We start from the raw sequence: 22519 nt of genomic DNA, 5'->3' as shown, positions 1-22519 counted from the left end.
GCGAAAAGACTCTAATTAGCCTTTGTGGTACACAAAAGTAAGTGTATGTACAAATAAATTGGATAAATACGCATCTGGGGGTATTTTCTAACGGCATATACTGCCAGCTGTACCTGAAAGGATTAAATACATCAAGCTAACTAAGACATCGTGGATGTCATATCCCTTCAAGATGTCAATACCTTTGTACCTAGGATTTGTTTGATCATGCGGATCCTAAATATTAAGAGACATATGTCAAAATGTCCATCTATTCTTACATATTTAAAACTGTTTCTTTGGGAAGCTTTTGGGAGTTAGTGCAGAAAATTTGTGCTGGAGTCAAAGGGGTTCAAGAGAAAATGGTACATTTGTGACAAGATACTCAGTGTTTCTAAATATAGTTGTGAAAGAGTGATGTCCCGTTAAGCCTGCTATATTGGTTTTTTTATCTGAACATCACTTAAACAACTTTCTCCATATGGGAGGAGTGAGCAGCTATGCTGTTTGAGATATAAAGCCCATACGGCAAGCCAACTACAACTGATATGCCTTTTTGCCCATGTTTGCAGTGTACAAGAGTGGCTCTTTATTTCTATGTCATCTAATGAGTGACTTAGTCATGCAAATTTTCCATTTTGTTTTGCAGGGAAGATAGCTAAACAAACATGGTCCAACAGCAGCTAGATGACATTGTGGTGGCAGGCATGGCGTGCAGGCTTCCAGAGTCAGACAATGCAGAGGAATTCTGGTCACATCTGATGAACAAGGAGGATATGGTTACAGAGGATGATCGACGCTGGACGCCTGGACTTCATGGCCTGCCAAAACGTAGTGGAAAACTCAAAGACATAAAGCACTTTGATGCAACCTTCTTTGGTGTTCATGCAAAGCAAGCCCATAGAATGGATCCTCAGTTAAGAATCTTACTCGAATTAACATATGAAGCACTGATTGATGCTGCTGTTGATCCCCAGAAAGTTCGTAATTCCAGGACTGGTGTCTTTGTTGGTGCCAGTGGCTCAGAAGCTTTTGAAGCCTTCAGTGCAAACACTGAAGACATTGTTGGCTATGGTATGACTGGTTGTTCCCGTTCCATGTTTGCTAATCGTGTGTCATTCACATTTGACTTTAAAGGACCAAGCTTTGCTATAGATACTGCTTGCTCCTCGTCACTGCTTGCTATGGATTGTGCAGTGCAAGCGATCAGATCAGGAAGTTGTGATGCTGCTATGGTGGCTGGTGCGAGTCTTACATTGAAGCCAAACACTTCAGTAGACTTCTTAAGGCTCAACATGTTGTCCCCTGATGGTGCATGTAAATCATTTGATGTGAGTGGTAATGGATATTGTCGTTCTGAGGGTTGTGTTGCCATTTACCTAACCAAGAGATCTGTTGCCAAGAGGATTTATGCTCATGTTATTAACTCAAGAACCAACTCTGATGGCTACAAGACACAAGGTGAGGATATCAAAGGTTTCATACTTGTACTGTTGACAGATCAGACTGTGACTGCAGCTCTAATGTTTACCTTTTTTATTCTTGTGTATAATGAATATCAAACCTTTTTTATAAAATATTGATGAAAAACTTAGGAACTTAGAATTTACATGTAGATTGATTGGTGAAAACTTTGGAGAAGAACTTTTAAGCAACTGAGATAGAATTTCAGCCTGCATTTTTTTCTCACTAATGGATGAAAGCGACATTTCCACACTTTAAAATATCTTGACTTTACCACTGAAGCTTAATTTTAGTAATCTGTTCATGTGTGTGTTAGGTGTAACCTACCCAAGTGGAGCTATTCAGAAGCAACTGCTGGAACAGGTGTACCAAGAAGCTAACATAAACCCAGCAGATGTTGTGTATGTTGAAGCACATGGCACAGGCACCAAGGCTGGTGATCCTGAAGAGCTGAACTCGCTCACATCTGTCTTTTGTGAGAAACGTGCACCTGAAGCAGGACCCCTCCTTATTGGCTCAGTTAAATCCAACATGGGGCATCCTGAACCAGCATCAGGATTGTGTGGAGTGACCAAGGTGTTGCTTGCCATGCAACATGGTATCCTCCCACCCAACCTGCATTTCAACTCGCCAAATCCGGACATTCCAGCTCTTCTTGATGGTAGACTTAAGGTTGGTGACTCCATTTCTTTGTAAGGAATCAAGAATAGGAGAGAATAGTGAAGAGTTTTTTGCTCTTCTACCCCCTGATAGTAGGTGTTGTTGGGTAAAAATGAGTACTTAGCTGTGAGAGACAAAGAACAGGGGATCTTGAGGAGTGTTAAATTGATTGGAGTTGAATTGGTAATGCACTCGAAGATCCCCAAAGAAATGGAGAAACCTGTATAACTCACTAGTGGTATTAAATACTTACCAGATGTATGCCAAGAAAGGAATGAAATAGATGGTAGGAAGATGCTGTAGTATCTGTAGAAACTAATAACCTAGGTCAATTTTAGGTTGTTACAGAGCCCTTGCCTTGGAATGGCGGCCTTGTTGGAATAAATTCATTTGGATTTGGTGGATCCAATGTTCATGTTATCTTGAGGTCCCCAGATGCACCCAAACCTAAAGTATATCCAAAGCCCACCCTACCAATAGTGATCCCTGCATCAGGAAGGACTGAAGAATGTGTAAAGAAAATGTTGCAGTTTGCAAGAGAGAATATTGAGAGTAAAGGTCTGTTGACCTTGCTAACAGAGGTTTCATCCACACCCTTGAATACTTTCTCACATAGAGGCTATGCAATTGTTGGTGGTGAGAACGATGTTGAAGAAGTCCTCAAGCTACAGTCGAATCAGCGTTCCATATGGTATGTGTTCTCTGGCATGGGCACTCAGTGGTCTGGTATGGGAGAGAAGTTGATGCAGATTTCAACATTCAGTGAATCTATTCACAAGACTGCTGACATTTTGAAGGAGTTTGGAGTTGACTTAGTTAAGATTATTACCAAGAGTGATGATGAGACATACACCAAAACCATCAACTCCTTTGTGGGACTAGCATCCATTCAGATTGCCCTGGTTGATTGCTTGAAAGCTTTGGGTGAGCTTTACTATTATTTTTTTCTCGTAAATTGGAAAAAGGTTTTTAGTCAGTTCATACCAGAAGTTTGAAATCAGACCCTAGGCCGTTTACCCGCACGGCCTACTACCCGCACCGGCCGATTATTGCATACGGCGAAAACAAAGTCAACAGATTGCCCGCACTGGTGGATAACCTGCACCTTAAAAGCAAAGAAAATTTGTATAAAAAGGCTCTAGAATTAGAATTCACAAAGTTTCATACTTGACAGAATGCGAATGCGTGACCATGTGGGGAATCTAATTGCCGGCCCCAATTCCCTGTGACACTGAAGACTCGCGTTGTAGAATTAAACGTTTTTAATAATCTTAACAGCTACTCCCAACGTGCTTCTAAAAGCCCATCTACATTTCACATGATTCGAAATTCGATCCTTCAATCACTTAGCAGCATGAAAGCAAAAGTAACGATTATTAAAGCTGTAACACAACATGTCACGCAGTCAAAACATTTCTTACACCCTCCCCCTATTAAAGCTCGAAATAACTTTGTAATAACTGGCTACTGAATTAAGCACACTGCTCAACGTGTCCTCTAAAATCAGAATGATTGCGGAATAAATGAGAACTCGTTCAATTATAAATGCATAGAATAGTTCCGATATTGAGTTCCTAGCGTGACGAACTGTCACACAACGTTCTTCGCAACTTCAACTACAGGAGGTTTGGCGTCGGTTCTTCAATCCTCCTCGTTCTCGTTGGCCATTATTCCTACCAAACGATCCGCTGCTGCGCGCCTTGCTTGTCGCCCTGCCCTAACCACCTGTCGCTGCTGTCGAACATCGCTGCTCGGTCCGGCGTTACTCTCAGAGGAGTTGGAGTCATTACCTACACCACCGATTTCCAAATCGCATACCAACTGTTGGGGCCTCTTGATGACGTACCCACTGCCAGTTAGGATCTTGTATCCTCTGGTGACTCCATCCTTTCCAACGATTGGGTTAACGATACGCCCAACTTTCCAGGTTGCTTTGTTCTTCGTCGTGTCTTTTATCAATACCAGTGAACCCTTTTTCATACAAGTCGTGCCATGTCGTGTTTCGGGCCGAGAGTTGAATCGCTCCTGCAAGGCGTGAAGGTACTCATTTAGCCAACGTTTACGGACGTTATCTCGGCAAGCCTTCAAATATCTTAGTCGTCTGGTCATCTCTTCCCTGTCGCTCATCTCATCGCAATTTTCTTCAAGGTAAGGTACTGGTTGCCCACGCAACAGTAGATTTGGTGTGATTACCGGTGTTTCAAATTCTTCTCCCATGTAGCAAAGGGGTCGGTTGTTCAGGAATGATTCCACGTCCAACAAAACCTCAAGCTCTTCAAATTTCAACAACGCTCGTCCGATTGCTTTAGAAAGAGCGTTCTTCGTGATGCCAATCAACCTCTCGAAGAATCCGCCCCACCACGGCGCGCGGGACATGTTAAATCTCCATTTGATCTCCTTTGTGGCTAGATAGTTAAAGAGGTTCTCGTCTTTCTGTAGGGTCGATAGCCATTTTTTTATCGCTTGGAAGGTCTTGGCGTTGTCACTGACTATGAGATCTGGCGCGCCTCGTCGCACAACGAACTCTTTTAGGCCTCGTTTGAACTCTTCGGCTGTCATGTCCTTACAAAGCTTCAGATGTACAGCCCTTGTACTTGCGCATGTGAACAGCGCGACGTAAGCCTTTCCAGTCTCGCTTCCAGATTTGTACATTAGTGGCCCAGCAAAGTCTACTCCAGTGACGTTAAACGGTTCGGTGAATTCTGTTCTGAACGTCGGTAAGGCTGAGGTGGGTGGAGCATTTAGGGCTGTCGCGCGGTATTTCTTGCAATAGTTACAACTACGTTGAACACTCTTAACTATGGATCTCAGTCTTGGAACCCAATACCTCTGGCGCACTTTGTTCATGGTCGCTGCCACTCCCCCGTGCAAGGTTTGTACATGGTTGTGCTCGATGATGCGACGCGCTAACGTTGCTTCTCTCGGAATGAAGATGGGAGTATACCCCTGGATTCTTTCGTTGCGCCTAATCAATCCATCTTCATCTTTGGCTAGTCTGAGGTCAGTTTTCATGTTACATGTCTCTTGTGTGATCAGAATCCATTTTTTCTCTGCTTCCCCAATTTCAGACTTGGTGATTGGTCCAACCCGTCTTGATTTCTTGCAACCATCTCTGAATCGATTCACATATGCCGTTATGCGCAGTAACTTCCAGTAAGGGAACTTGTTCAACAGACCCTTTGTCCAGTCTTGACGGCTCCATGCGCTTTGTCCTCAGCCAGTAGCAAAGTTTCTTTCTTCTGTCTCTCCGCTTTAGCCTCATTTGTTTCCAGAATGGCTGGTTTTTCAGGCCTAGCGGACTCATCCGATAGCCAGCTTGGTCCCCTTAGCCAAAACTCTTTGAGCTTGTTTGACGCTGATCCTCGTGTACCAAGGTCACTGGGATTCTCCGTCGTAGGGACGTACCTCCAAGTTCCTGACTCTGTGAGCTCACCAATTATCTTCACTCGATTGCGTACGAAAGTTGTCCACTCTCCACGACTCGCCAGCCAGCAGAGTACGGTAATGCTGTCCACCCAGTTATGGTAGGCTGTAATGGGAGAGGAAGCCAATGCTCGTCTTACGTTGTTTTCAAGTTTTGCCAACGTGTGCGCGACGACCAACTCCAGACGCGGGATGCTCAACCCTTTTGGCGCAACCCTTGATTTCGCTGCGAGTAAGTTCTGGTCTACGGGTGTCGATTCTTGATATGAAACAATGTACAACGCAGCACAAACAGCAACTTTGCTCGCATCCGAAAAACCATGAATCTCAAAGTGAGTTCGATTCTGCTGGAAAACACAGCGAGGTAATATCAAGGTTGGTACTTGTTGCAGGCTGTTTCTCCATGATTTCCATTCTCTTTGAATTTTGGCTGGTAATTCTGTGTCCCAATGTAACTTCAGAAGGCATACTTCACTGAAAAGGAGCTTAGCAGTGATAGTGACCGGAGAGCCCCACCCTAGCACGTCATAAATGCTGTTGATTGCTGAAATCATTTTTCTCTTTGTCAGAGGTTTGTCCTCCTTTAAGCAAGTTTTGAAGTCGATACTCAGTGTGTCGTGCGCCTTGTTCCACAGTGTACCCAGGATTTTAGTTTCTCTGTTTCCTCTATTTCCCACTAGACTCTTAGCGTACGTCTCTTCTCCTTCCGTCACTTTCTCAGCTGAGTTTAGTTGTTCCACGTTACTGTGCCATTTGTGTAGTGTGAAACCGCCCTCTGACATTATATAGGAAGCCTCTTCTTTAAATTTAGCCGCGTCTTCTTCCACATCGCCTCCCCCTTGAATGTCATCAACATAGGTGTCTTCTAAAAGCGCCCGCGCTGTGGTCTTGAACGCTTCGTTGTAACCTTTGATGTGCGTCTGTAAAGTCGCCCCAAGGATGTACGGACTCGACGTGGCTCCGAATATCACTCGCGTAAAACGGTACTCCGCCATGTTTCTATCCGTTAGGTTGTCGTACCATAGGACCCGCTGTGCATCTCTATTTTGCTCGTGTACCCGAATTTGGAGGAACGCTTTCTGAATGTCTCCGGTAACACAGTGTTTCCGCATCCGGTCCCGGAGGAGAATGTCAAACAGGAGAGGCTGTAGTGGCGGTCCAGTCTCCAAATAATCATTGAGAGAGGGGGTCTGGATGTTGGCCCTTGATGAACAATCGTAGACAATTCTCATCTTTGTCGTTTCTGCTTGCTCTCGGATGACTGCTTGGTGGGGAATGAAATGTACTTCCTCGCCCGTTTTATAAGGGGGTACAGGTTCCATAATTCCAGCGGCCACTTGTTCCTGCATTATCTGATCGTAGTCCTCCAGCTTCCCCATTCTCTCTAGTTTCCTGGTTTTACTTTTCAGTCGAGCCACTGACAGGTTCTTGTTAGTCGGAAGTTGTACATGATCCTCTTTCCACGGCAACCTTGTTTCATAAAATCCCCCTTGCGTCTTATTTAGCTGCCGGAGAAAATCTTCATGTATGTTCTTGTTCTTGGTTGTCCTTGTATCGATGAGCCCTAAGACGTCCAGCGAGCACAGCTTCTCAAACTCTTCTTGACCCGTCGTGAGAAGGAATTGCTTTTCTGCTGTGACACCTTCTGTAACTGGTCGACTTTCATAAACAGTCCAACCAAGCATCGTGAATTCTGCGCCCGAATCTTTATCAGGATTCGCCCCCAGGATTAACGGTTCTGTAGTGCGGATCCTTTGGTAGTCTGCTGCCCCCAGAATGACATGGACTGGCATTGTGTCGCCTCTTGTCGCCTCCTCGGTGAAGGTTAATCTCCTGAATCTGCCGCACTGTTTCTTTAGGGCCTTGATGTTTGGGTTTGGCAGGTGAGTCAGTACGTCCTTTTCGGCGTTAATGCATTCGACGTCAATAGAAAACCCTTCGACGGCAAGTGAACGTACGGTAACATTGTATACTTCTACGATTTTCCGCATTGTCCCGCACATCTGCTGTATGCAGCGTTGCTCCTTCCTCGCAGGTTTCAAGTTAAGTTTTGTTATTACATCCGTGCACAAATAGGAACTCCCGGCGCCCGAATCAAACATCACACGCACTTCCTTTTCACCGATTTTCGCTAGTACTGTTGGATGAAGGGTACTGGCGTGGTTCATGAGTGCACTCATACTCTTCTCAGCCCTCGGATTCTGAAATTGATCAAGTGTAGATTTCTCTTGGTCGCATATCGAGGTGTGATGTTTCCGGTTACAGTTCTTACATCCTCTTGACTTGCATTGTGTCACGCCGTGACCTCCACCAGTGCAGTTCCAACACAATCCACTCTTTTGCAATATAGCTCGTCTAGCGGCTATGCCAAGTACTTTCGTACAGTTAAGGCTATTGTGCTCTTGAGAGTTGCAGTACACACAATTTAGTCTGCGGCCTGGCTTTCCCCCATTGTTTCCGAAAAGAAGCTTTTCGGGCCTTTCCTTTTCTTTTATCCACGGGCGATGCTTGAAATCTTCTGCCCTCCTTTTGTTGTCTTCGCTGTCTCTCAAGGGGTTTCTCTCTATGTACCTCCGTAAGTTCTCCACGAGTTGTTCCAATCCCCATTCCTCCCAGTCTTCATCCTTTTGAACAAGTATTTCTCGCACCGGACCTAGCTTATCCATCAGCGTATACACCATGCTTTGAGCGGACGTTAGCTTTTTCATTTTATTAAGGGTGCGAACCACTCTTGAGAGCTTGTTGTAGAAATCGTGAATGATCGCGATCCTGTGAATGTTTGATATGGCCGGAAGTTCCTCCATCTCTTTTATGAGCGCCTTGTGGACCTTAAAATCCTTTCCATATGTTTGCTCTAAAATCCGCTTCGCTTCGCCGTATCCATCCTCTGTGTGCGGCAGCCCGAGGATGTCTTCTTTTAGCTTGCCTTTTACTAATTCCAAAAGGTAATTGAATTTACTTATTTCTGAGATCGCGGCACCATCCACTTCGACCGTTAATTGGTTCCAAAATCGTAACCAATCTTTATAATCGCCGGAAAAGGGTGTTATTGTATATTTCTGTAATTTCACTGATTGCGGCGCAGTGGTGTTTTTCCCGGCTTTCGCTTCTTCCATTCGTTGTAACTGACTTTCTGTAATTTCCTTTTCGAATTCCAGCTTTTTTCTGTACCACTCTTCTTGTCTTTGGTTTTGAAGAAAAGTAGCCTCCTCAATTTCCTTTTGTTGATGCAATTTGAGCTTCGTTTGCTCTTCGTTCACCTTGTGTTGCGTATACAATTGCTTCTCGAGTTCCAATTCTGTTTCTTTACCTGCGATCTCCTCCATTTTACCCTTCATTTGGTCGCGTACTTTTCTGAACGCTGAAATGTCGTCTTTGTGATCCATTGTCCATTGTTTGATGTACTCCAGGTTTTTGTCCGTCTCCATCAAGTAATCGGCGGTCGCATCCTTTGATTTTTCCAAACGCTTAATCAATTCTCCAATCTGCTCGTACGCCCCAGAAATATCCTCTGCGTTTCCACTCGCTAAGATTTCCATGATTTCGTCCAGTTTTAGCTTCGCTACTTCCAGCTGTTTCCTAAATTTGTCCTCCGTTTGAGCCATGCTGAATTGAACAATAATTTTCCACTCGCTGCCACGTGTGTTGATTCCCGTTCGAAGAAATAATCTTGTGATCCTGTTAAGTCCCAGTGAGTCCTGGCAGGGTCGCCACCTTTCAGTGTGGGGAGTCTAATTGCCGGCCCCAATTCCCTGTGACACTGAAGACTCGCGTTGCAGAATTAAACGTTTTTAATAATCTTAACAGCTACTTCCAACGTGCTTCTAAAAGCCCATCTACATTTCACATGATTCGAAATTCGATCCTTTAATCACTTAGCAACATGAAAGCAAAAGTAACGATTATTAAAGCTGTAACACAACATGTCACGCAGTCAAAACATTTCTTACAACCACAGTTTGTGCGAGCGATCGTTCAGCGCCATGTTGATTTGTTGATTTCTCAAAGATATCGATATCTCTGGTTCTACTGAGCCTAACAAGTCCCTTAAAACGGGAAAATTCCCTTCTGCTCAAGCTTGTGTTACCGTAACTGGAAATTTGTCACCGATGCGCCGGGTATCCTCGGATTATTTTTGTCACCATCAAGGTTTTGTTTACACGCGTGCCGATAAAAATTTGTTCGTCGTGCATGAAATAAACTAGAGTCGGCATGTTTTCGTGCCGCTTTGTGGCACTCTTAATACAATAAAATTCATTTGAGAGGTGGAAACGCAGGTGGGTGAGTGCTTTTTTTTAATTCAACTGCCTGTAGATTTCAAAATTGTCACATAACCTCCACCTCTCTATTACCCGTAGTGGCGCGTGTTCAAGGCAAAACCAACAGATTACCCGCGGGTAAACGCCTGGAAATTACGGTAGTTCTTTGCCCATCATTGTTGGAAATAACTTCAAAAAGTACCTAACAGTATGACTATTTGGAAACAGCGATCCTCATCGTTACTTAGGACTTGTTTTCTTATCGCCATGTATCGTTGGATGCCTTCTGCTCATGTTTGTCCTTAATTTTGGTTTCAGGAATAACCCCAGATGGAATAGTTGGACACAGTGTAGGAGAGCTAGGCTGTGCTTATGCTGATGAAAGTTTTACTGCTAAGGAAGTAGTTTTGGCTGCTTACTGGAGAGGTGAGGTTCTTTAATGTTATCGGATAGGCTGAGATCAATTTTACTCATGACAATCTTTCAATTAGAAAAAGACAGACGTGTTAAGTTTATGGAAACAGAAGTTTTATACAGGTTGTTTTGTTTCGATTCAGGTCGTTGTATCCAGGAGGCTAAACTTTCTCCGGGAGCTATGGCTGCAGTGGGTCTCACTTGGGCAGAAGCCAAGAAGAGGTGTCCTGAAGGTGTTTGGCCAGCCTGCCACAATGCTGAAGACACTGTCACAATCTCTGGTGATGCTGCAGCTGTCAATAAATTTGTGCAGGAGTTAAAGGGGGAAGGAACCTTTGCAAAGGAAGTGAACACCTCTGGTGTTGCATTCCACTCCAAGTATATGGCTCTTATTGCCCCAATGCTCAAGGAGTCGTTGCTGAAGTTCATTGTACCAAAGAAGAGGTCACCACGCTGGATAAGTACATCTATTCCTGAAGACAGCTGGGACACTGAGTTGGCAAAGTATTCCTCTGCAGATTACCATGTGAACAACTTGGTTAGCCCAGTTCTGTTCCAAGAGGCACTAGAAAAGATCCCAGCTGATGCTGTTGTCATTGAGATTGCACCACACTGCCTTCTTCAGGCCATTCTCAAGAGATCTCTCAGCCCACAATCTGTAAACATCCCTTTAATGAAAAGGAAACATCCAAACAACTTGGAGTTCTTTCTGACAGGCCTTGGCAGACTTTATGCCAGTGGAATTAACTTTGATCCAACATTGATTACTACAAGCAAGGCATCATTTCCTGTCCATGTCTCAACTCCTTCTATTGCTCCTCACATGGGATGGGACCATTCTCAGGAATGGGATGTTCCCACAATGAGTAGCTTCCAGTTCAGTAGCAGTGGTGGTACAGCAACATCTTGCAACTTTGAGATTGACATATCACCATCATCAGTAGACAAGTACCTTGAAGGACATTGTATTGATGGGCGAGTCCTTTTCCCTGCTACAGGTTACTTGGTCTTGGCCTGGAAGACCCTTGCCAAATCTGCTGGGCTTCTTCTGGAACACACTCCAGTCGCCTTTGAAGATATAACTATCCACAGGGCTATAATTCTCTCAAAGACTGGTTCAGTGACTCTAACAGTGCGTCTCATGCCAGCTTCCAACAAGTTTGATGTGTCTGAAGGAGACAGCCTAGCAGTGTCTGGCAAGATCTTCATGCCAGAATTGCCTGCATTGAGTGAAGGCTTTAAGGCAGCTCCTCCACCAGAAGGAGATGTGCACTTGACAGCAGACTGCATCTACAAGGAGCTTAGGTTGCGTGGTTATGACTATGGACCTACTTTTCAAGGAATTTTGGGAGTAAACAGTTCAGGTTGGTTCTCCGTCTTCAATCCAGCTTTTGAGTCTTTTCTACTTCAATCCTTTGTAACTAACATGTCCTTTCTCAAGGCGATCTTTTAAGGTTAAATTCCCATTGCATGATGTTTATAAAGAGTTGAGATGCCATACCAGGGACTAGTAACGTTATCCTCTGTGTAAAAAATATGTTTTTGTTTATCACATATTGTTTTGATCGATGAAACTTAAACTTTCCACACGACAGCCACAAGGACAAAAATTGCAAGAATGCCTCAGTGTCTTGCATCGGGAAATCTAACCTCATTGTTTTTTTTTAGGCACAAAAGGTGAACTCAAGTGGACAGGAGAGTGGATATCATTCCTGGACACCATGCTTCAATTGTCAGTTCTAAGACTTCCTGGACGAGGATTGAGGCTGCCTATCAGACTACGATCACTACGCATTGACCCAGCCATCCACCTCGAGAAAGCAAAAGAAGGGACTTGTGAGGTAAAGGTTGATCCAAAGATGGACCTGGTTGTGGCTGGTGGTGTAGAACTCAAAGGTAACCTTAGAGCACAAGAAACATTTTCTTGATTCTAATGTTTTGTCAGTTTGGTAGGGTTTAAGTTGTGAGAAGAATCTAACTTTGATTCATCTGAAGTTCAATCGTGGGGTTTAATTGAGCAAACACAATAATATATAGATTTAGCCAAGCCTAAAAGCGGAGCTTCCAATAAGTGAAAATTTTGCAATCAAATTTCTTTACATATATTAAAAATTTTTAGCCAATAATTCATTCAGTGTAAATTAAATTTTGCAAAAAAATTAAATTTAATATTATATAGAAAGCCGTAATTTGGCCGTAAATTAACGGCGAAATTTTTTAGTTTGTAATAATTTTCCAAACCAAAAATTTCGCCGTTAATTCACGGCCAAATTTTTCGCGAGATTATTGCAAAGACATAATTTATTTCACCGTTAATTCACGGCTAAATCGAGTGTCATATATGTTTCAAACCAAAAATTTCGCCGTTAATTCACGGGTAAATCGAGTGTCATATATTTCAAACGTAAAAATTAGCCGTTAATTTTCGGCTAAATCGAGTGTCATACATATTACAAACGCAAAAATTAGCCGTTAATTCACGGCTAAATCGAGTGTCACATATATTGAAACCAAAAATTTCACCGTTAATTCACAGCTAAATCGAGTGTATGATATTTCCAGAAGGTCGTAGTAGTAGCAAGTATGATAAATATTGTAAGAAATAGACAACTTTTTTGAGAGACATGTTTCGGCATGCTTATGCCATCTTCAATCAATGAGTAACAGAACGTGAGTAATTATATAACAGACAAGTAGATGAATAAAATATTTACAGTATGATGTAATACAAAAGCGGGTATTAATTACAACGTGACACCAAACATCAAAGGTGTGAACTAAAACTCTAGAAAAGTGTTATAATGCTGTAATTGTTTGTTAATTTCAGGTTTGATCTTATATATAAAAAGCTTCTTTGAGTTTTGAATCAATTGAGTTAGCAGAATCCAGAATATTAAAGCAAGAAAGGGAGTATTTGTTCTTACAAGAAGGAGATGTGTTGAAATGCTTAAAAATATGCGAGTTTTTATCGCTTTCCGTGTGCTCCTTTATCCTAGTAGAGAAGTAGCGACTAGTTTCGCCAATATAACGGGAATTACATCCCGCTCAAGAAAATTGATAAACTACCACGAATTTGAGAGCATCAGGAGTACGATCTTTAACACTGAACGCGTTTTTAATTTTAAAAGAAGTGAAAACTAGTTTGATATTTAGGTCCGATTTACAAAAGCACTTAGTGAGTTGTCTGAGTTTGAGGTTCGCTATTTTAGAATAATAGCCGACAAAAGGGAGTTTAAAGTAACGTGTATTATTGTCATCGATGTTCCGGCTATTTTGAGAGGAGGACCCGTCAAGATACCGCTTGAAAGTTCTTTCAATAATATGCGAAGGAAAATAATTACGTTTTAAAGTGTCGGAAAGTTTCTCAAGATCGTTTTGAAGGCCGGAAGAGGTGTTGTTGATTTTGTTGATACGGTCAATAAGAGTTCGGATAGGCCAATTTTGTAGCATGATGGAATATTTTTAAGCATTTCAACACATCTCCTTCTTGTAAGAACAAATACTCCCTTTCTTGCTTTAGTATTCTGGAGTCTGCTAACAACTCAACTGATTCAAAACTCAAAGAAGCTTTTTATATAAATAAGATCAAACCTGAACTTAACAAACAATTACAGCATTATAACACTTTTCTAGCGTTTTAGTTCACACCTTTGATGTTTGGTGTCACGTTGTAATTAGTACCCGCTTTTGTATTACATCATACTGTAAATTTATTCATCTACTTGTCTGTTATATAATTACTCACGTTCTGTTACTCATTGATTGAAGATGGCATAAGCATGCCAAAACATGTCTCTCAAAAAAGATGTCTATTTCTTACAATATAAATCGAGTGTCATATATATTCTAGACGCAAAAATTAGCCGTTAATTTTCGGCTGAATCGAGTGTCATTCATATTACAAACGCAAAAATTAGCCTACCCGTGCAATCTGAAGGAGTTATGTACTGTATCACACAACAGCCAAACCTCGTGGTTTATTTCATCCCATGATGCTTATAGTACTTTCGTGATAGCATACATGACAGGGGCACGTACCTACGCACGGTCAGTCACGTGACAACCAAACAAAGAGAGGTTGACCATATTCCATGGGTATGGGGCTCTGCCCCACGCGCGCGTGGGAGCCCCGCTATAATTTCTAACCATTAGTCCTTTATCACTTGCCAGGTCTTCATGCCACCGTAGCACCTAAAAAACAAGATGGACAAGTTCCCGTCTTGGAAAAGTTCACATTTGTGCCATATGTTGATGATCCAAAACCCACAAGCTCTATTTGTGAGAGTGTTAGTAAAGAAAGCTTCTTCGAAGCCATACAAGAGGGTCCTTTCTTGAAAGTCATGCTGGACACTGTCATCGAGAACAAAGTTGGCACTAATTTAAAAATTAGCGAAGTAGGTGCTGCAGAAGGGAAGACTTTTTTGCGTGCTGTGCCTTTGATAAGTCTTCATCCTGTGGTTGAACTTAACTACACAGCTACAGATAACACTGAAGAACTCTTGGCTAGCATTACTGAACTGCTCCCAGATGATTCCGTTCAGGTCTGCACTTGGGATGTCTCTAAGCAACCGCCAGGTGCTGTGAACAAAAGTGATCTTATCATCGCCTCCAATCTGATCCATATGACATCGGACCTTTCTAGTGCGTTGGAGAACATCAAGGCTGCTCTCAGCCCGCATGGTTTTGTTCTGCTACATGAAGTCACAGCTAGTTTGGAGGTAGTGCATGCTGTTTTTGGAAAGAACGGTTTCACTCCAAACGGACCAGAACAGAAGTATTTCCTGACGGATCAGCAATGGGTTATAGCTTTGCGAGGTGTTGGACTCAATGTAGTGTCAATGAAAAGGACCGGCTCCGTGTCAAGTCTCCTTCTTTGTAGGCTCACGAATACCTCAGAGGAGAAACCAGTCTTTATCGACGTCGACGAAACATTCGAGTTTTTGCCCAAGCTTCAGACTGCTATGGCGTCTGGTGACAAGTCACCCATATGGCTTCGTTCATTCGCTACGTCCCCTACGGGAATAGTAGGCATGACAAATTGCCTGCGACAGGAGTTGGGTGGAGAGAAGATTCGGTGTCTCTTCGCCAGCCCAGAAGAGAAAGCCAAGGTTATGGGACACTTCGAGTCATTGATTAAGTTAGATTTGGTCATGAACGTGTTCCAAGGTGGCAAATTCGGCTCCTATAGGTAGATAAACTCATTTTGTATTTCATACTAAATGTTCAATCTCCACCTTTAAAACTCCATTTTTATTTTGGTGATAATTTATTTGTTGTTACGAGTTTTAGTCACGCATTCAGATGAGATCTGAAAAACAGATCCGTGAAAATCTTAGCGAACCATTGCATTTAACGGCGTATCCATTCAAGTTCATTATTTCCTATCGCTCTTGTTAAATCTTCCTATCAGACATGTTCTTCTGGAGGACTCGCCAAGCTTAAGTGAAGAAACAGAGCACGCGTATGTGAACGTGCTGACACGTGGAGACCTCTCTTCACTTCGATGGATTGCCTCTCATCTGAAATATTCCCCAGGAACTCAAGGAACCACAGAGCTGTGTACAGTCAACTACACTTCCTTAAACTTCCGTGACATCATGCTTGCTACAGGTAAATTGCCACCGGATGCCCTTCCTGGAGACTTAGCACACCAGGATTGTATCCTGGGAATGGAGTTTTCTGGCAGAAATCAGAGGGGTGAAAGGATCATGGGATTGCTACCGGCGCAGGCTTTAGCAACCACGGTCATGGCAGATCAGCGGTTTACTTGGAAGGTAATTTACTTGTAAGGCAAATTTTAGCTGTTTAGGTGAATGTCTATCATCTGCATTTTACTCATCATCTCTCAAAGTGTTCTTGTGTGTATATTATCTACTCAATTGGCATACTTTGGTTTATAGGTACCTAAAACCTGGACGCTTTTGCAAGCAGCTTCTGTCCCAGTGGTTTACTCTACAGCCTTCTATGCTTTGGTTGTCCGTGCAAACCTCAGGCCAGGGGAATCAGTCCTTATTCACTCCGGATCAGGAGGAGTTGGCCAGGCAGCCATCTCCATCTGTCTTAAAATGGGTTGTGAAGTGTTCACGACAGTGGGAACGAAAGAGAAGAGGGAGTACCTGATGACGACCTTCCCTGATCTTAAACCCCACAATATCGGCAACTCTCGAGACTTGTCTTTTGAACAAATGGTAAGCTAGACGAGAAAAGAAAATCGGAACTTTGACACTACCGAGCTATTTGTTGAACAGTTTATATGCTTTTCATGAAACATACGGGAGCTAAACGCGAGCATTTTGACGTAGCATCTCATCGACAGAGGATGGATAATTCTGTTTGGGAGCGATAATAATTTGCAGCATTTTGACAAAACATCGCGTTTTCAAAAGCTCTGTGGCATTATTAGACTGTGAAAAATATCGGATGAGGAATAGCCGTGGAAAGTTGCTATAAGGATTTACTTTTCTTTCTTTCCACTCCTTTTATTTTCTTTTTCGAAGGTGGGAGGAGGAGTTGGGGAACAGGTCATGTCAACTTTCAACACCAAGTTTGCCATTCTCAATTGAAAAGGTCGCTTAAGTTTACCCTTCAATCATGTTTAGGTGATGCACAGAACTAATGGACGTGGCGTGCTCGTTGTACTCAACTCGTTGGCTGAGGAGAAGTTGCAAGCTAGTTTGCGATGCTTGGCGCGACACGGCCGCTTCCTTGAAATCGGAAAGTATGACTTGTCAAACAACACTCCTTTGGGCATGGCTTTGTTCCTTAAGAATGTGTCCTTCCACGGAATCTTGTTGGATGCTATTTTCGAGGAGGACAACCCGGAGTGGATCGAAGTGTCAAAACTTTTTACTGAAGGAATTAAATCAGGTAATTAAACAACTTCGAATATTAATTATTGAATTCTATTTTGTAAAAGATAGAGCAGAAACATGAACATTTGAGGGCCTTTAGGATTAAAAACGATATTTCTGTATTATCTTTACAGGTGCTGTACGACCTCTGAAAACCACAGTGTTCGATCGTGACGAAATTGAGCCCGCATTCCGTTTCATGGCTCAGGGAAAACATATTGGAAAGGTAGTCATTCAAGTCAAACCAGAAGACGGGTCCAAATCAGTGGTGAAACTTATGGCGCATGCGCGCAGCATGTGTGACCCCTGTAAGAGTTATGTAGTCACCGGAGGCTTGGGTGGCTTTGGTCTGGAACTTGCGCATTGGCTGGTTGAGAGAGGTGCGCGTTTTCTGGTTCTGACAAGTCGAAGAGGTAGGTGTCCCGCGGACTTGTAGCAATTTTGAAACAAATATATTTGTTTTTACTTTCAGCCCTGTTTAAGTTTAGTACGTTAAGACAAATAGAATTTAAATGGAGTGGAGCTTCTGGTAGTCGTTGACGAGCGCTATTTTAGGATTTTTAGAGAGCGATATTCAACAAGATTGAACACAGTTGATTGTTATTTTGTAAAATGGTTAGAATAAGGAAGTATTGTATGGCTAGATGTGGAAAACTGTTCTGTGCAATGCCTGGGTCATTTCCTGATGATTTTGTTTCTTGTTTGTTTGTTTGTTTGTTTTTGTTGTCACACGTTATGACGATGATATTTCTTCACAGGTATTCGCACTGGTTACCAGGCTCGTCGCGTCAAAGTCTGGCAGGAAATGGGTGTGAAAGTTTTCTCCCTAACAGATGACGTTGGCACAAAAGAAGGCGCTGCTTGTGTCTTGAAAAAGGCTCGCGAACTCGGTCCCTTGGGAGGAATCTTTCATCTGGCAGTTGTACTGAGGGATGGTATGCTCGAGAATCAAACCATAGAGGCATTCCAGGCGGTCAACAAACCCAAGTATCATGGTACCATATATCTTGATCAGCTGACTCGACAAAAGGATATCGCTAAGGAGCTTCATTGGTTCGTGGTGTTCTCGTCCGTTTCCAGTGGGCGTGGTAATGCTGGCCAGAGCAACTACGGCTTCGCCAACTCGGCTATGGAGAGAATATGCGAGGATCGTGTGAAAGAAGGCCTCCCTGGAGTCGCAATACAGTGGGGTGCTATTGGAGACGTGGGCCTTATTCAGGTATGTAACCCTTACTAGACCTCTTATAAGTTATAGGTGATAAGTGATAAGTTATCATCCCCTCGTCTTTAGCCTTTACTCCTTAACATCAGTATGCATATTATCCATACTCTTCTCCGTACATTTCCTAAGATACTGACGCTTAGGAATCAGCAGCTTGTTTAGTTGGTGATCATTTTCTCTATGGTCGTAACCTATGTTTAATCTGGCTGCTAATATTGCAAGGAGAAATTATTTGCTAGGCATTCTTTGGGATCAAAGGATTGAGCTCCACCCATCCTTTTGCCATACTGGCTTATTGGAACATCTGTGTTTGAGACAGAAAATAAAAAAAATGTTTTTCTCCCCCCTCCTCCCCCCCTCGGATTCTCCCTCAGTGGGCTGTCCAATTATAGTTGTATCATTTGAAAATGTTAGTCTTTCTTTTTGTATGTCTTAAGAGTTCTTCGTATGATGCACGATCCTCGCAGTAGATAGCGCTATTTAAGCAATAGCGAAAATCAGACCTGAAAAAAATCAGGCCTGTACGGGATTCGAACCACTGACCTCTGCGATACTAGTGCAGCGCTCTTACCAATTGAGCTAACAAGCCAACTGGGAGCAGGCCGTTAAGTTGATTCGTAATAAACCCGTGAAAGTGATAAATCAGTACAATGAAATATATGAAGTTCATATATTTTGAACTGCGGTATTAGATACGTATGATGCACGATCCTCGCAGTAGATAGCGCTATTTAAGCAATAGCGAAAATTAGACCTGAAAAAAATCAGGCCTGTACAGTTCAAAATATATGAACTTCATATATTTCATTGTACTGATTTATCACTTTCACGGGTTTACTACGAATCAACTTAACGGCCTGCTCCCAGTTGGCTTGTTAGCTCAATTGGTAAGAGCGCTGCACTAGTATCGCAGAGGTCAGTGGTTCGAATCCCGTACAGGCCTGATTTTTTTTTTTTTTCAGGTCTGATTTTCGCTATTGCTTAAATAGCGCTATCTACTGCGAGGATCGTGCATCATACGTATCTAATACCGCAGTTCAAAATATATGAACCTCATATATTTCATTGTACTGATTAAGAGTTCTTGTTAAGAAAGTTATCAGTCTCAAAATTAACTTTTTTACTGTGCTTTGTTTGTCACAGGATACCATGGGCGGCTCAAACGAGACTGTCATTGGTGGTACACTTCCGCAGCGCATGAGTAGCTGCTTAGCGGTGCTGGACAGATTCTTATCGCAGGCTCACCCCGTGATGTCATCATATGTTTTAGCATCCAAGATAATGAGCAAGGGAGATAAGGGTTCTGGATCTGACCTGGTTGGAGCTGTAGCGCATATTCTTGGAGTGAAAGATGTTTCTACAGTCAACCCTGACACGACCTTAGCTGACCTTGGTAACATAGTTTGAAAATCGTTTTTAATGAGTGTAGCGTATTATGGTCTAACAGCTTCCTAGTAATATAATGTGGCTGATATGTTTAGACGTTGAAGAGATATATAAGGCCACGGAATTTTCAAACGATTTGAACACTAATTTAGAATGGTGAAGGTCGAGGAGAGAACGCAGAAAGAACGCAGAAACAACACCTTTTATCCTTTGCCAATGCACGGAAGATTATAAACAATTATTGGATGAGGTGTTTGTGACATCCGGAATAATCAAGGTCGAGGTGAGTGTTATCAGCCGAACCCGAAGGCCGAGGTGAGTGTTATCAGCCGAAGCCGAAGGCTGAGGCTGATAACACTAACCGAGACCTTGATTATTCCGGATATCACAAAAACCTCATCCAGTAATTGTTTAATTATACATTGTTTTAAAGAAAATAACACCAAATGCATTATCGCAGCGAACACAGTTTATTTTCGAACACTTAAAAATGTACAACTGTGTGGTAAACAAATTTTCACCGTTTTTATAAAACAGTCAAGTGCAGAAAAGTTAAATGCATTTCTAAAGAAAGTATCATTGAAGAAAATTGTCGATCTTTTAGTATTTTCCGAATCTTTACCTTCAAGTAATTTCTCAATTTCTCGCTGGGTCGTTGAAGCGAATCGAGAAGCCATTCTTACTACGCTGTCCGTGAACTTGACATTGCTCCACCGGAAATCATGCATTGCGCGCGCAACCTCAGATTATTCACTTATCTGTAGGTACAGATTAGTGAATAATCTGTACGTTGCGCTGTTTCCCAGAATTAACTGTGGGCGTTTAGCCAATGAGAAGATAGATGGTGACTCCAATGTATAATAATCCTAGTTGTTTAAATGACTGTGTTCATGCCACTATGAGTTTAATAGTGTCCTCAGAGGCCATAGTCATTTTTAAGATTTAGATTCAATGAAACTGAGCCAAATTGGTTAAAAGGAGGGAAAAGGCTTAATATCATAAAACAACAACATTCTCACACGGTTTATTTCACTACAGGCCTTGATTCTCTTATGGGAGTTGAAGTCCGCCAAACCCTGGAACGAGACTTCGACATTCAAATGAGTATGAAAGACGTGCGACTACTGACAGTGAATAAAATGCGGGAACTGACCAGCGGTGATGCACTCCAGGACTCTGAAAAGGCTACTGAGAAAGGAAAAACCATTGAAGCAACAAACGTTTACCTCCCAGAGATTGGCGAGCAATTATTGGTACAAATGAATGATGTGAAAAATGGGCAGAAACCGCTTTTTATGATCCACAATATTAATGGGACAGTAGAGCCGTTGCGTACCCTGGCTAACAATCTCTCTTGCCCTGTGCTTGGCCTGCAGTACTCCTTGACGTCCCCCAATGATTCGATTCAGTCTCTCTCAGCCAGCTATATTAAGTGCATCCGGGAAATTATCCCTCAAGGTCCTTACCGTCTGGCTGGCTACTCGTTTGGGGCATCTGTGGCAATGGAGATGGCGCTGCAACTGGAAAAGACAAACGAGGTGGAGAGCTTAATCTTATTGGATGGATCACACACCTATGTTGCAGCACATACATCGTGGCATAGAAACAGGTTGTCTCTTCAGCCCCAAGGGTCTTGGGAACCAAGAGCTGTGGCAGAGGGCCTGAGTGCCCTAGCACTGCAGTACGCACCTGTTGACAAAGCCAAGCTCGTAGAAGTTCTTCAGATAGAAACATCCATTGACAAACAAATCCAAGTAACAGCTGGCATAATCTCTGAAGCGAATCCAGCGTTGGACAAAGGGAGCCTTGTCAGGTTCATCACGAGCTTTATGGCTTTGTTGCGCATGGGTGAGGAATACAAGCCGGCTTTGCGTCTCCATGGCAACGTACATCTTGTTCGCGCCAAAATTGTAGACGAGATGGGCAGGAATCTAGGTGACGACTTCAGTCTGCGTGAGGTGTGCAGTGGTCAGTTGAGCGTGAACTGGGTCGAGGGTGATCACGAGTCTTTCCTTCAAAACGAGAGCGCCGTGGAAGTAGCGAACATTGTAACTAAGGCTTTGAGCAGTTGAACTTTATCGGGGTTACCATAGCGACGAAGGTTGCATAAAGCACCTAAGTAAACCAAAAAAAAAACAACAGGACAGTTTTGTCTGTAATGACACTAAATTTGAAGTGGTCAAGGGTAATTTCAAATAGAAGTGGATTTAAGTAGACTTGGTTTCAAAGAGTGTTGTGTTTGGATGGAAGCAGTATATATTACTTAGAAAATACTGGTAGTTGTGGTCAAAATTTAGTGTTTGTAGATCAAAGCCAATTACAGAGCTTGTCGTTCGTTGAAAGTGGAATTTGGAGTGGGATTGTAAATAATCTTCTTCCGATTATCTTATCGTTTGAACTAAATTATTCCACAGAAATTTGATATAAAAAAGGAAACCATAGAAAATGATATTTGAAATTTATACATGCTGCTTTTGCTGCAAAGGGTATTATGCATTTTTTTGTCTGGGGTTTCTTATAGAATATTGGAAGAAGAAACACGAATGCTTATCGTTGGTTAGCTGTTATTGTAGGTACATAACAGTAGGGTCTTAATGAAATAAACTTTTTCAAAGAACATACGACCCCACCCAAATTCCCCCTCTTTCCTTCACCCTCCCCCCTCAACCCTCCCCCCCCCCACACACACACACACACACACACACACAACACACACAACACACACACACCCAACACACACACACACACACCTTGCTCCTCAGGATTAGAGGCTTGAGAATTCTATGGTGTTACGTTAAATCAAACGAGAATCATATCAACGATAAGTGGATCATAATAAAGGTTCAAGAAATTTATTGAAA

General features: G+C 42.6%; 3 protein-coding genes across 3 annotated transcripts in view; 2 read left to right on the top strand and 1 right to left on the bottom strand.

The window, feature by feature from the left end:
- The window catches only part of LOC148721977 (uncharacterized), a 12110-nt gene extending 11347 nt beyond the window's left edge, over positions 1 to 763 (top strand). The window contains exon 2 of the mRNA XM_088734813.1: positions 629 to 763. Coding sequence (XP_088590939.1) covers positions 629 to 666 — 38 coding nt within the window. The 3' untranslated portion in view covers positions 667 to 763. The remainder of the gene's footprint in view (positions 1 to 628) is intronic.
- On the top strand, positions 648 to 22519 carry LOC111339547 (fatty acid synthase). The gene is made up of 14 exons (XM_022946224.2): positions 648 to 1440; positions 1760 to 2115; positions 2442 to 3027; positions 10104 to 10211; positions 10343 to 11563; positions 11868 to 12095; positions 14370 to 15387; positions 15610 to 15973; positions 16100 to 16387; positions 16799 to 17066; positions 17185 to 17463; positions 17809 to 18269; positions 19416 to 19665; positions 20697 to 22519. The coding sequence occupies exons 1-14, from the start codon at positions 648 to 650 to the stop codon at positions 21728 to 21730; spliced, it is 7254 nt and encodes a 2417-aa protein (XP_022801959.2). The 3' UTR covers positions 21731 to 22519.
- Positions 5271 to 9387, bottom strand: LOC148721976 (uncharacterized). The gene has a single exon (XM_088736076.1). The coding sequence runs from the start codon at positions 9129 to 9131 to the stop codon at positions 5271 to 5273; it is 3861 nt and encodes a 1286-aa protein (XP_088592202.1). The 5' UTR covers positions 9132 to 9387.

Source organism: Stylophora pistillata, chromosome 10 (genome assembly GCF_964205215.1).
Source record: "Stylophora pistillata chromosome 10, jaStyPist1.2, whole genome shotgun sequence".
Lineage (NCBI taxonomy): Eukaryota > Metazoa > Cnidaria > Anthozoa > Scleractinia > Pocilloporidae > Stylophora > Stylophora pistillata.
The sequence above is the reverse complement of the archived record's forward strand: the minus strand, read 5'-3'. Positions and strand labels throughout refer to the sequence as shown.

Bases quoted from the DNA above. Each gene is read 5' to 3' on its own strand.
- LOC148721976 (XM_088736076.1), bottom strand. From the start codon at position 9,131: ATGGCTCAAACGGAGGACAAATTTAGGAAACAGCTGGAAGTAGCGAAG.
- LOC111339547 (XM_022946224.2), top strand. From the start codon at position 648: ATGGTCCAACAGCAGCTAGATGACATTGTGGTGGCAGGCATGGCGTGC. The intron at 2,116-2,441 runs GTTGGTGACTCC...GGTCAATTTTAG, and splicing joins TTCTTGATGGTAGACTTAAG to GTTGTTACAGAGCCCTTGCC. The intron at 10,212-10,342 runs GTGAGGTTCTTT...GTTTCGATTCAG, and splicing joins TTTGGCTGCTTACTGGAGAG to GTCGTTGTATCCAGGAGGCT.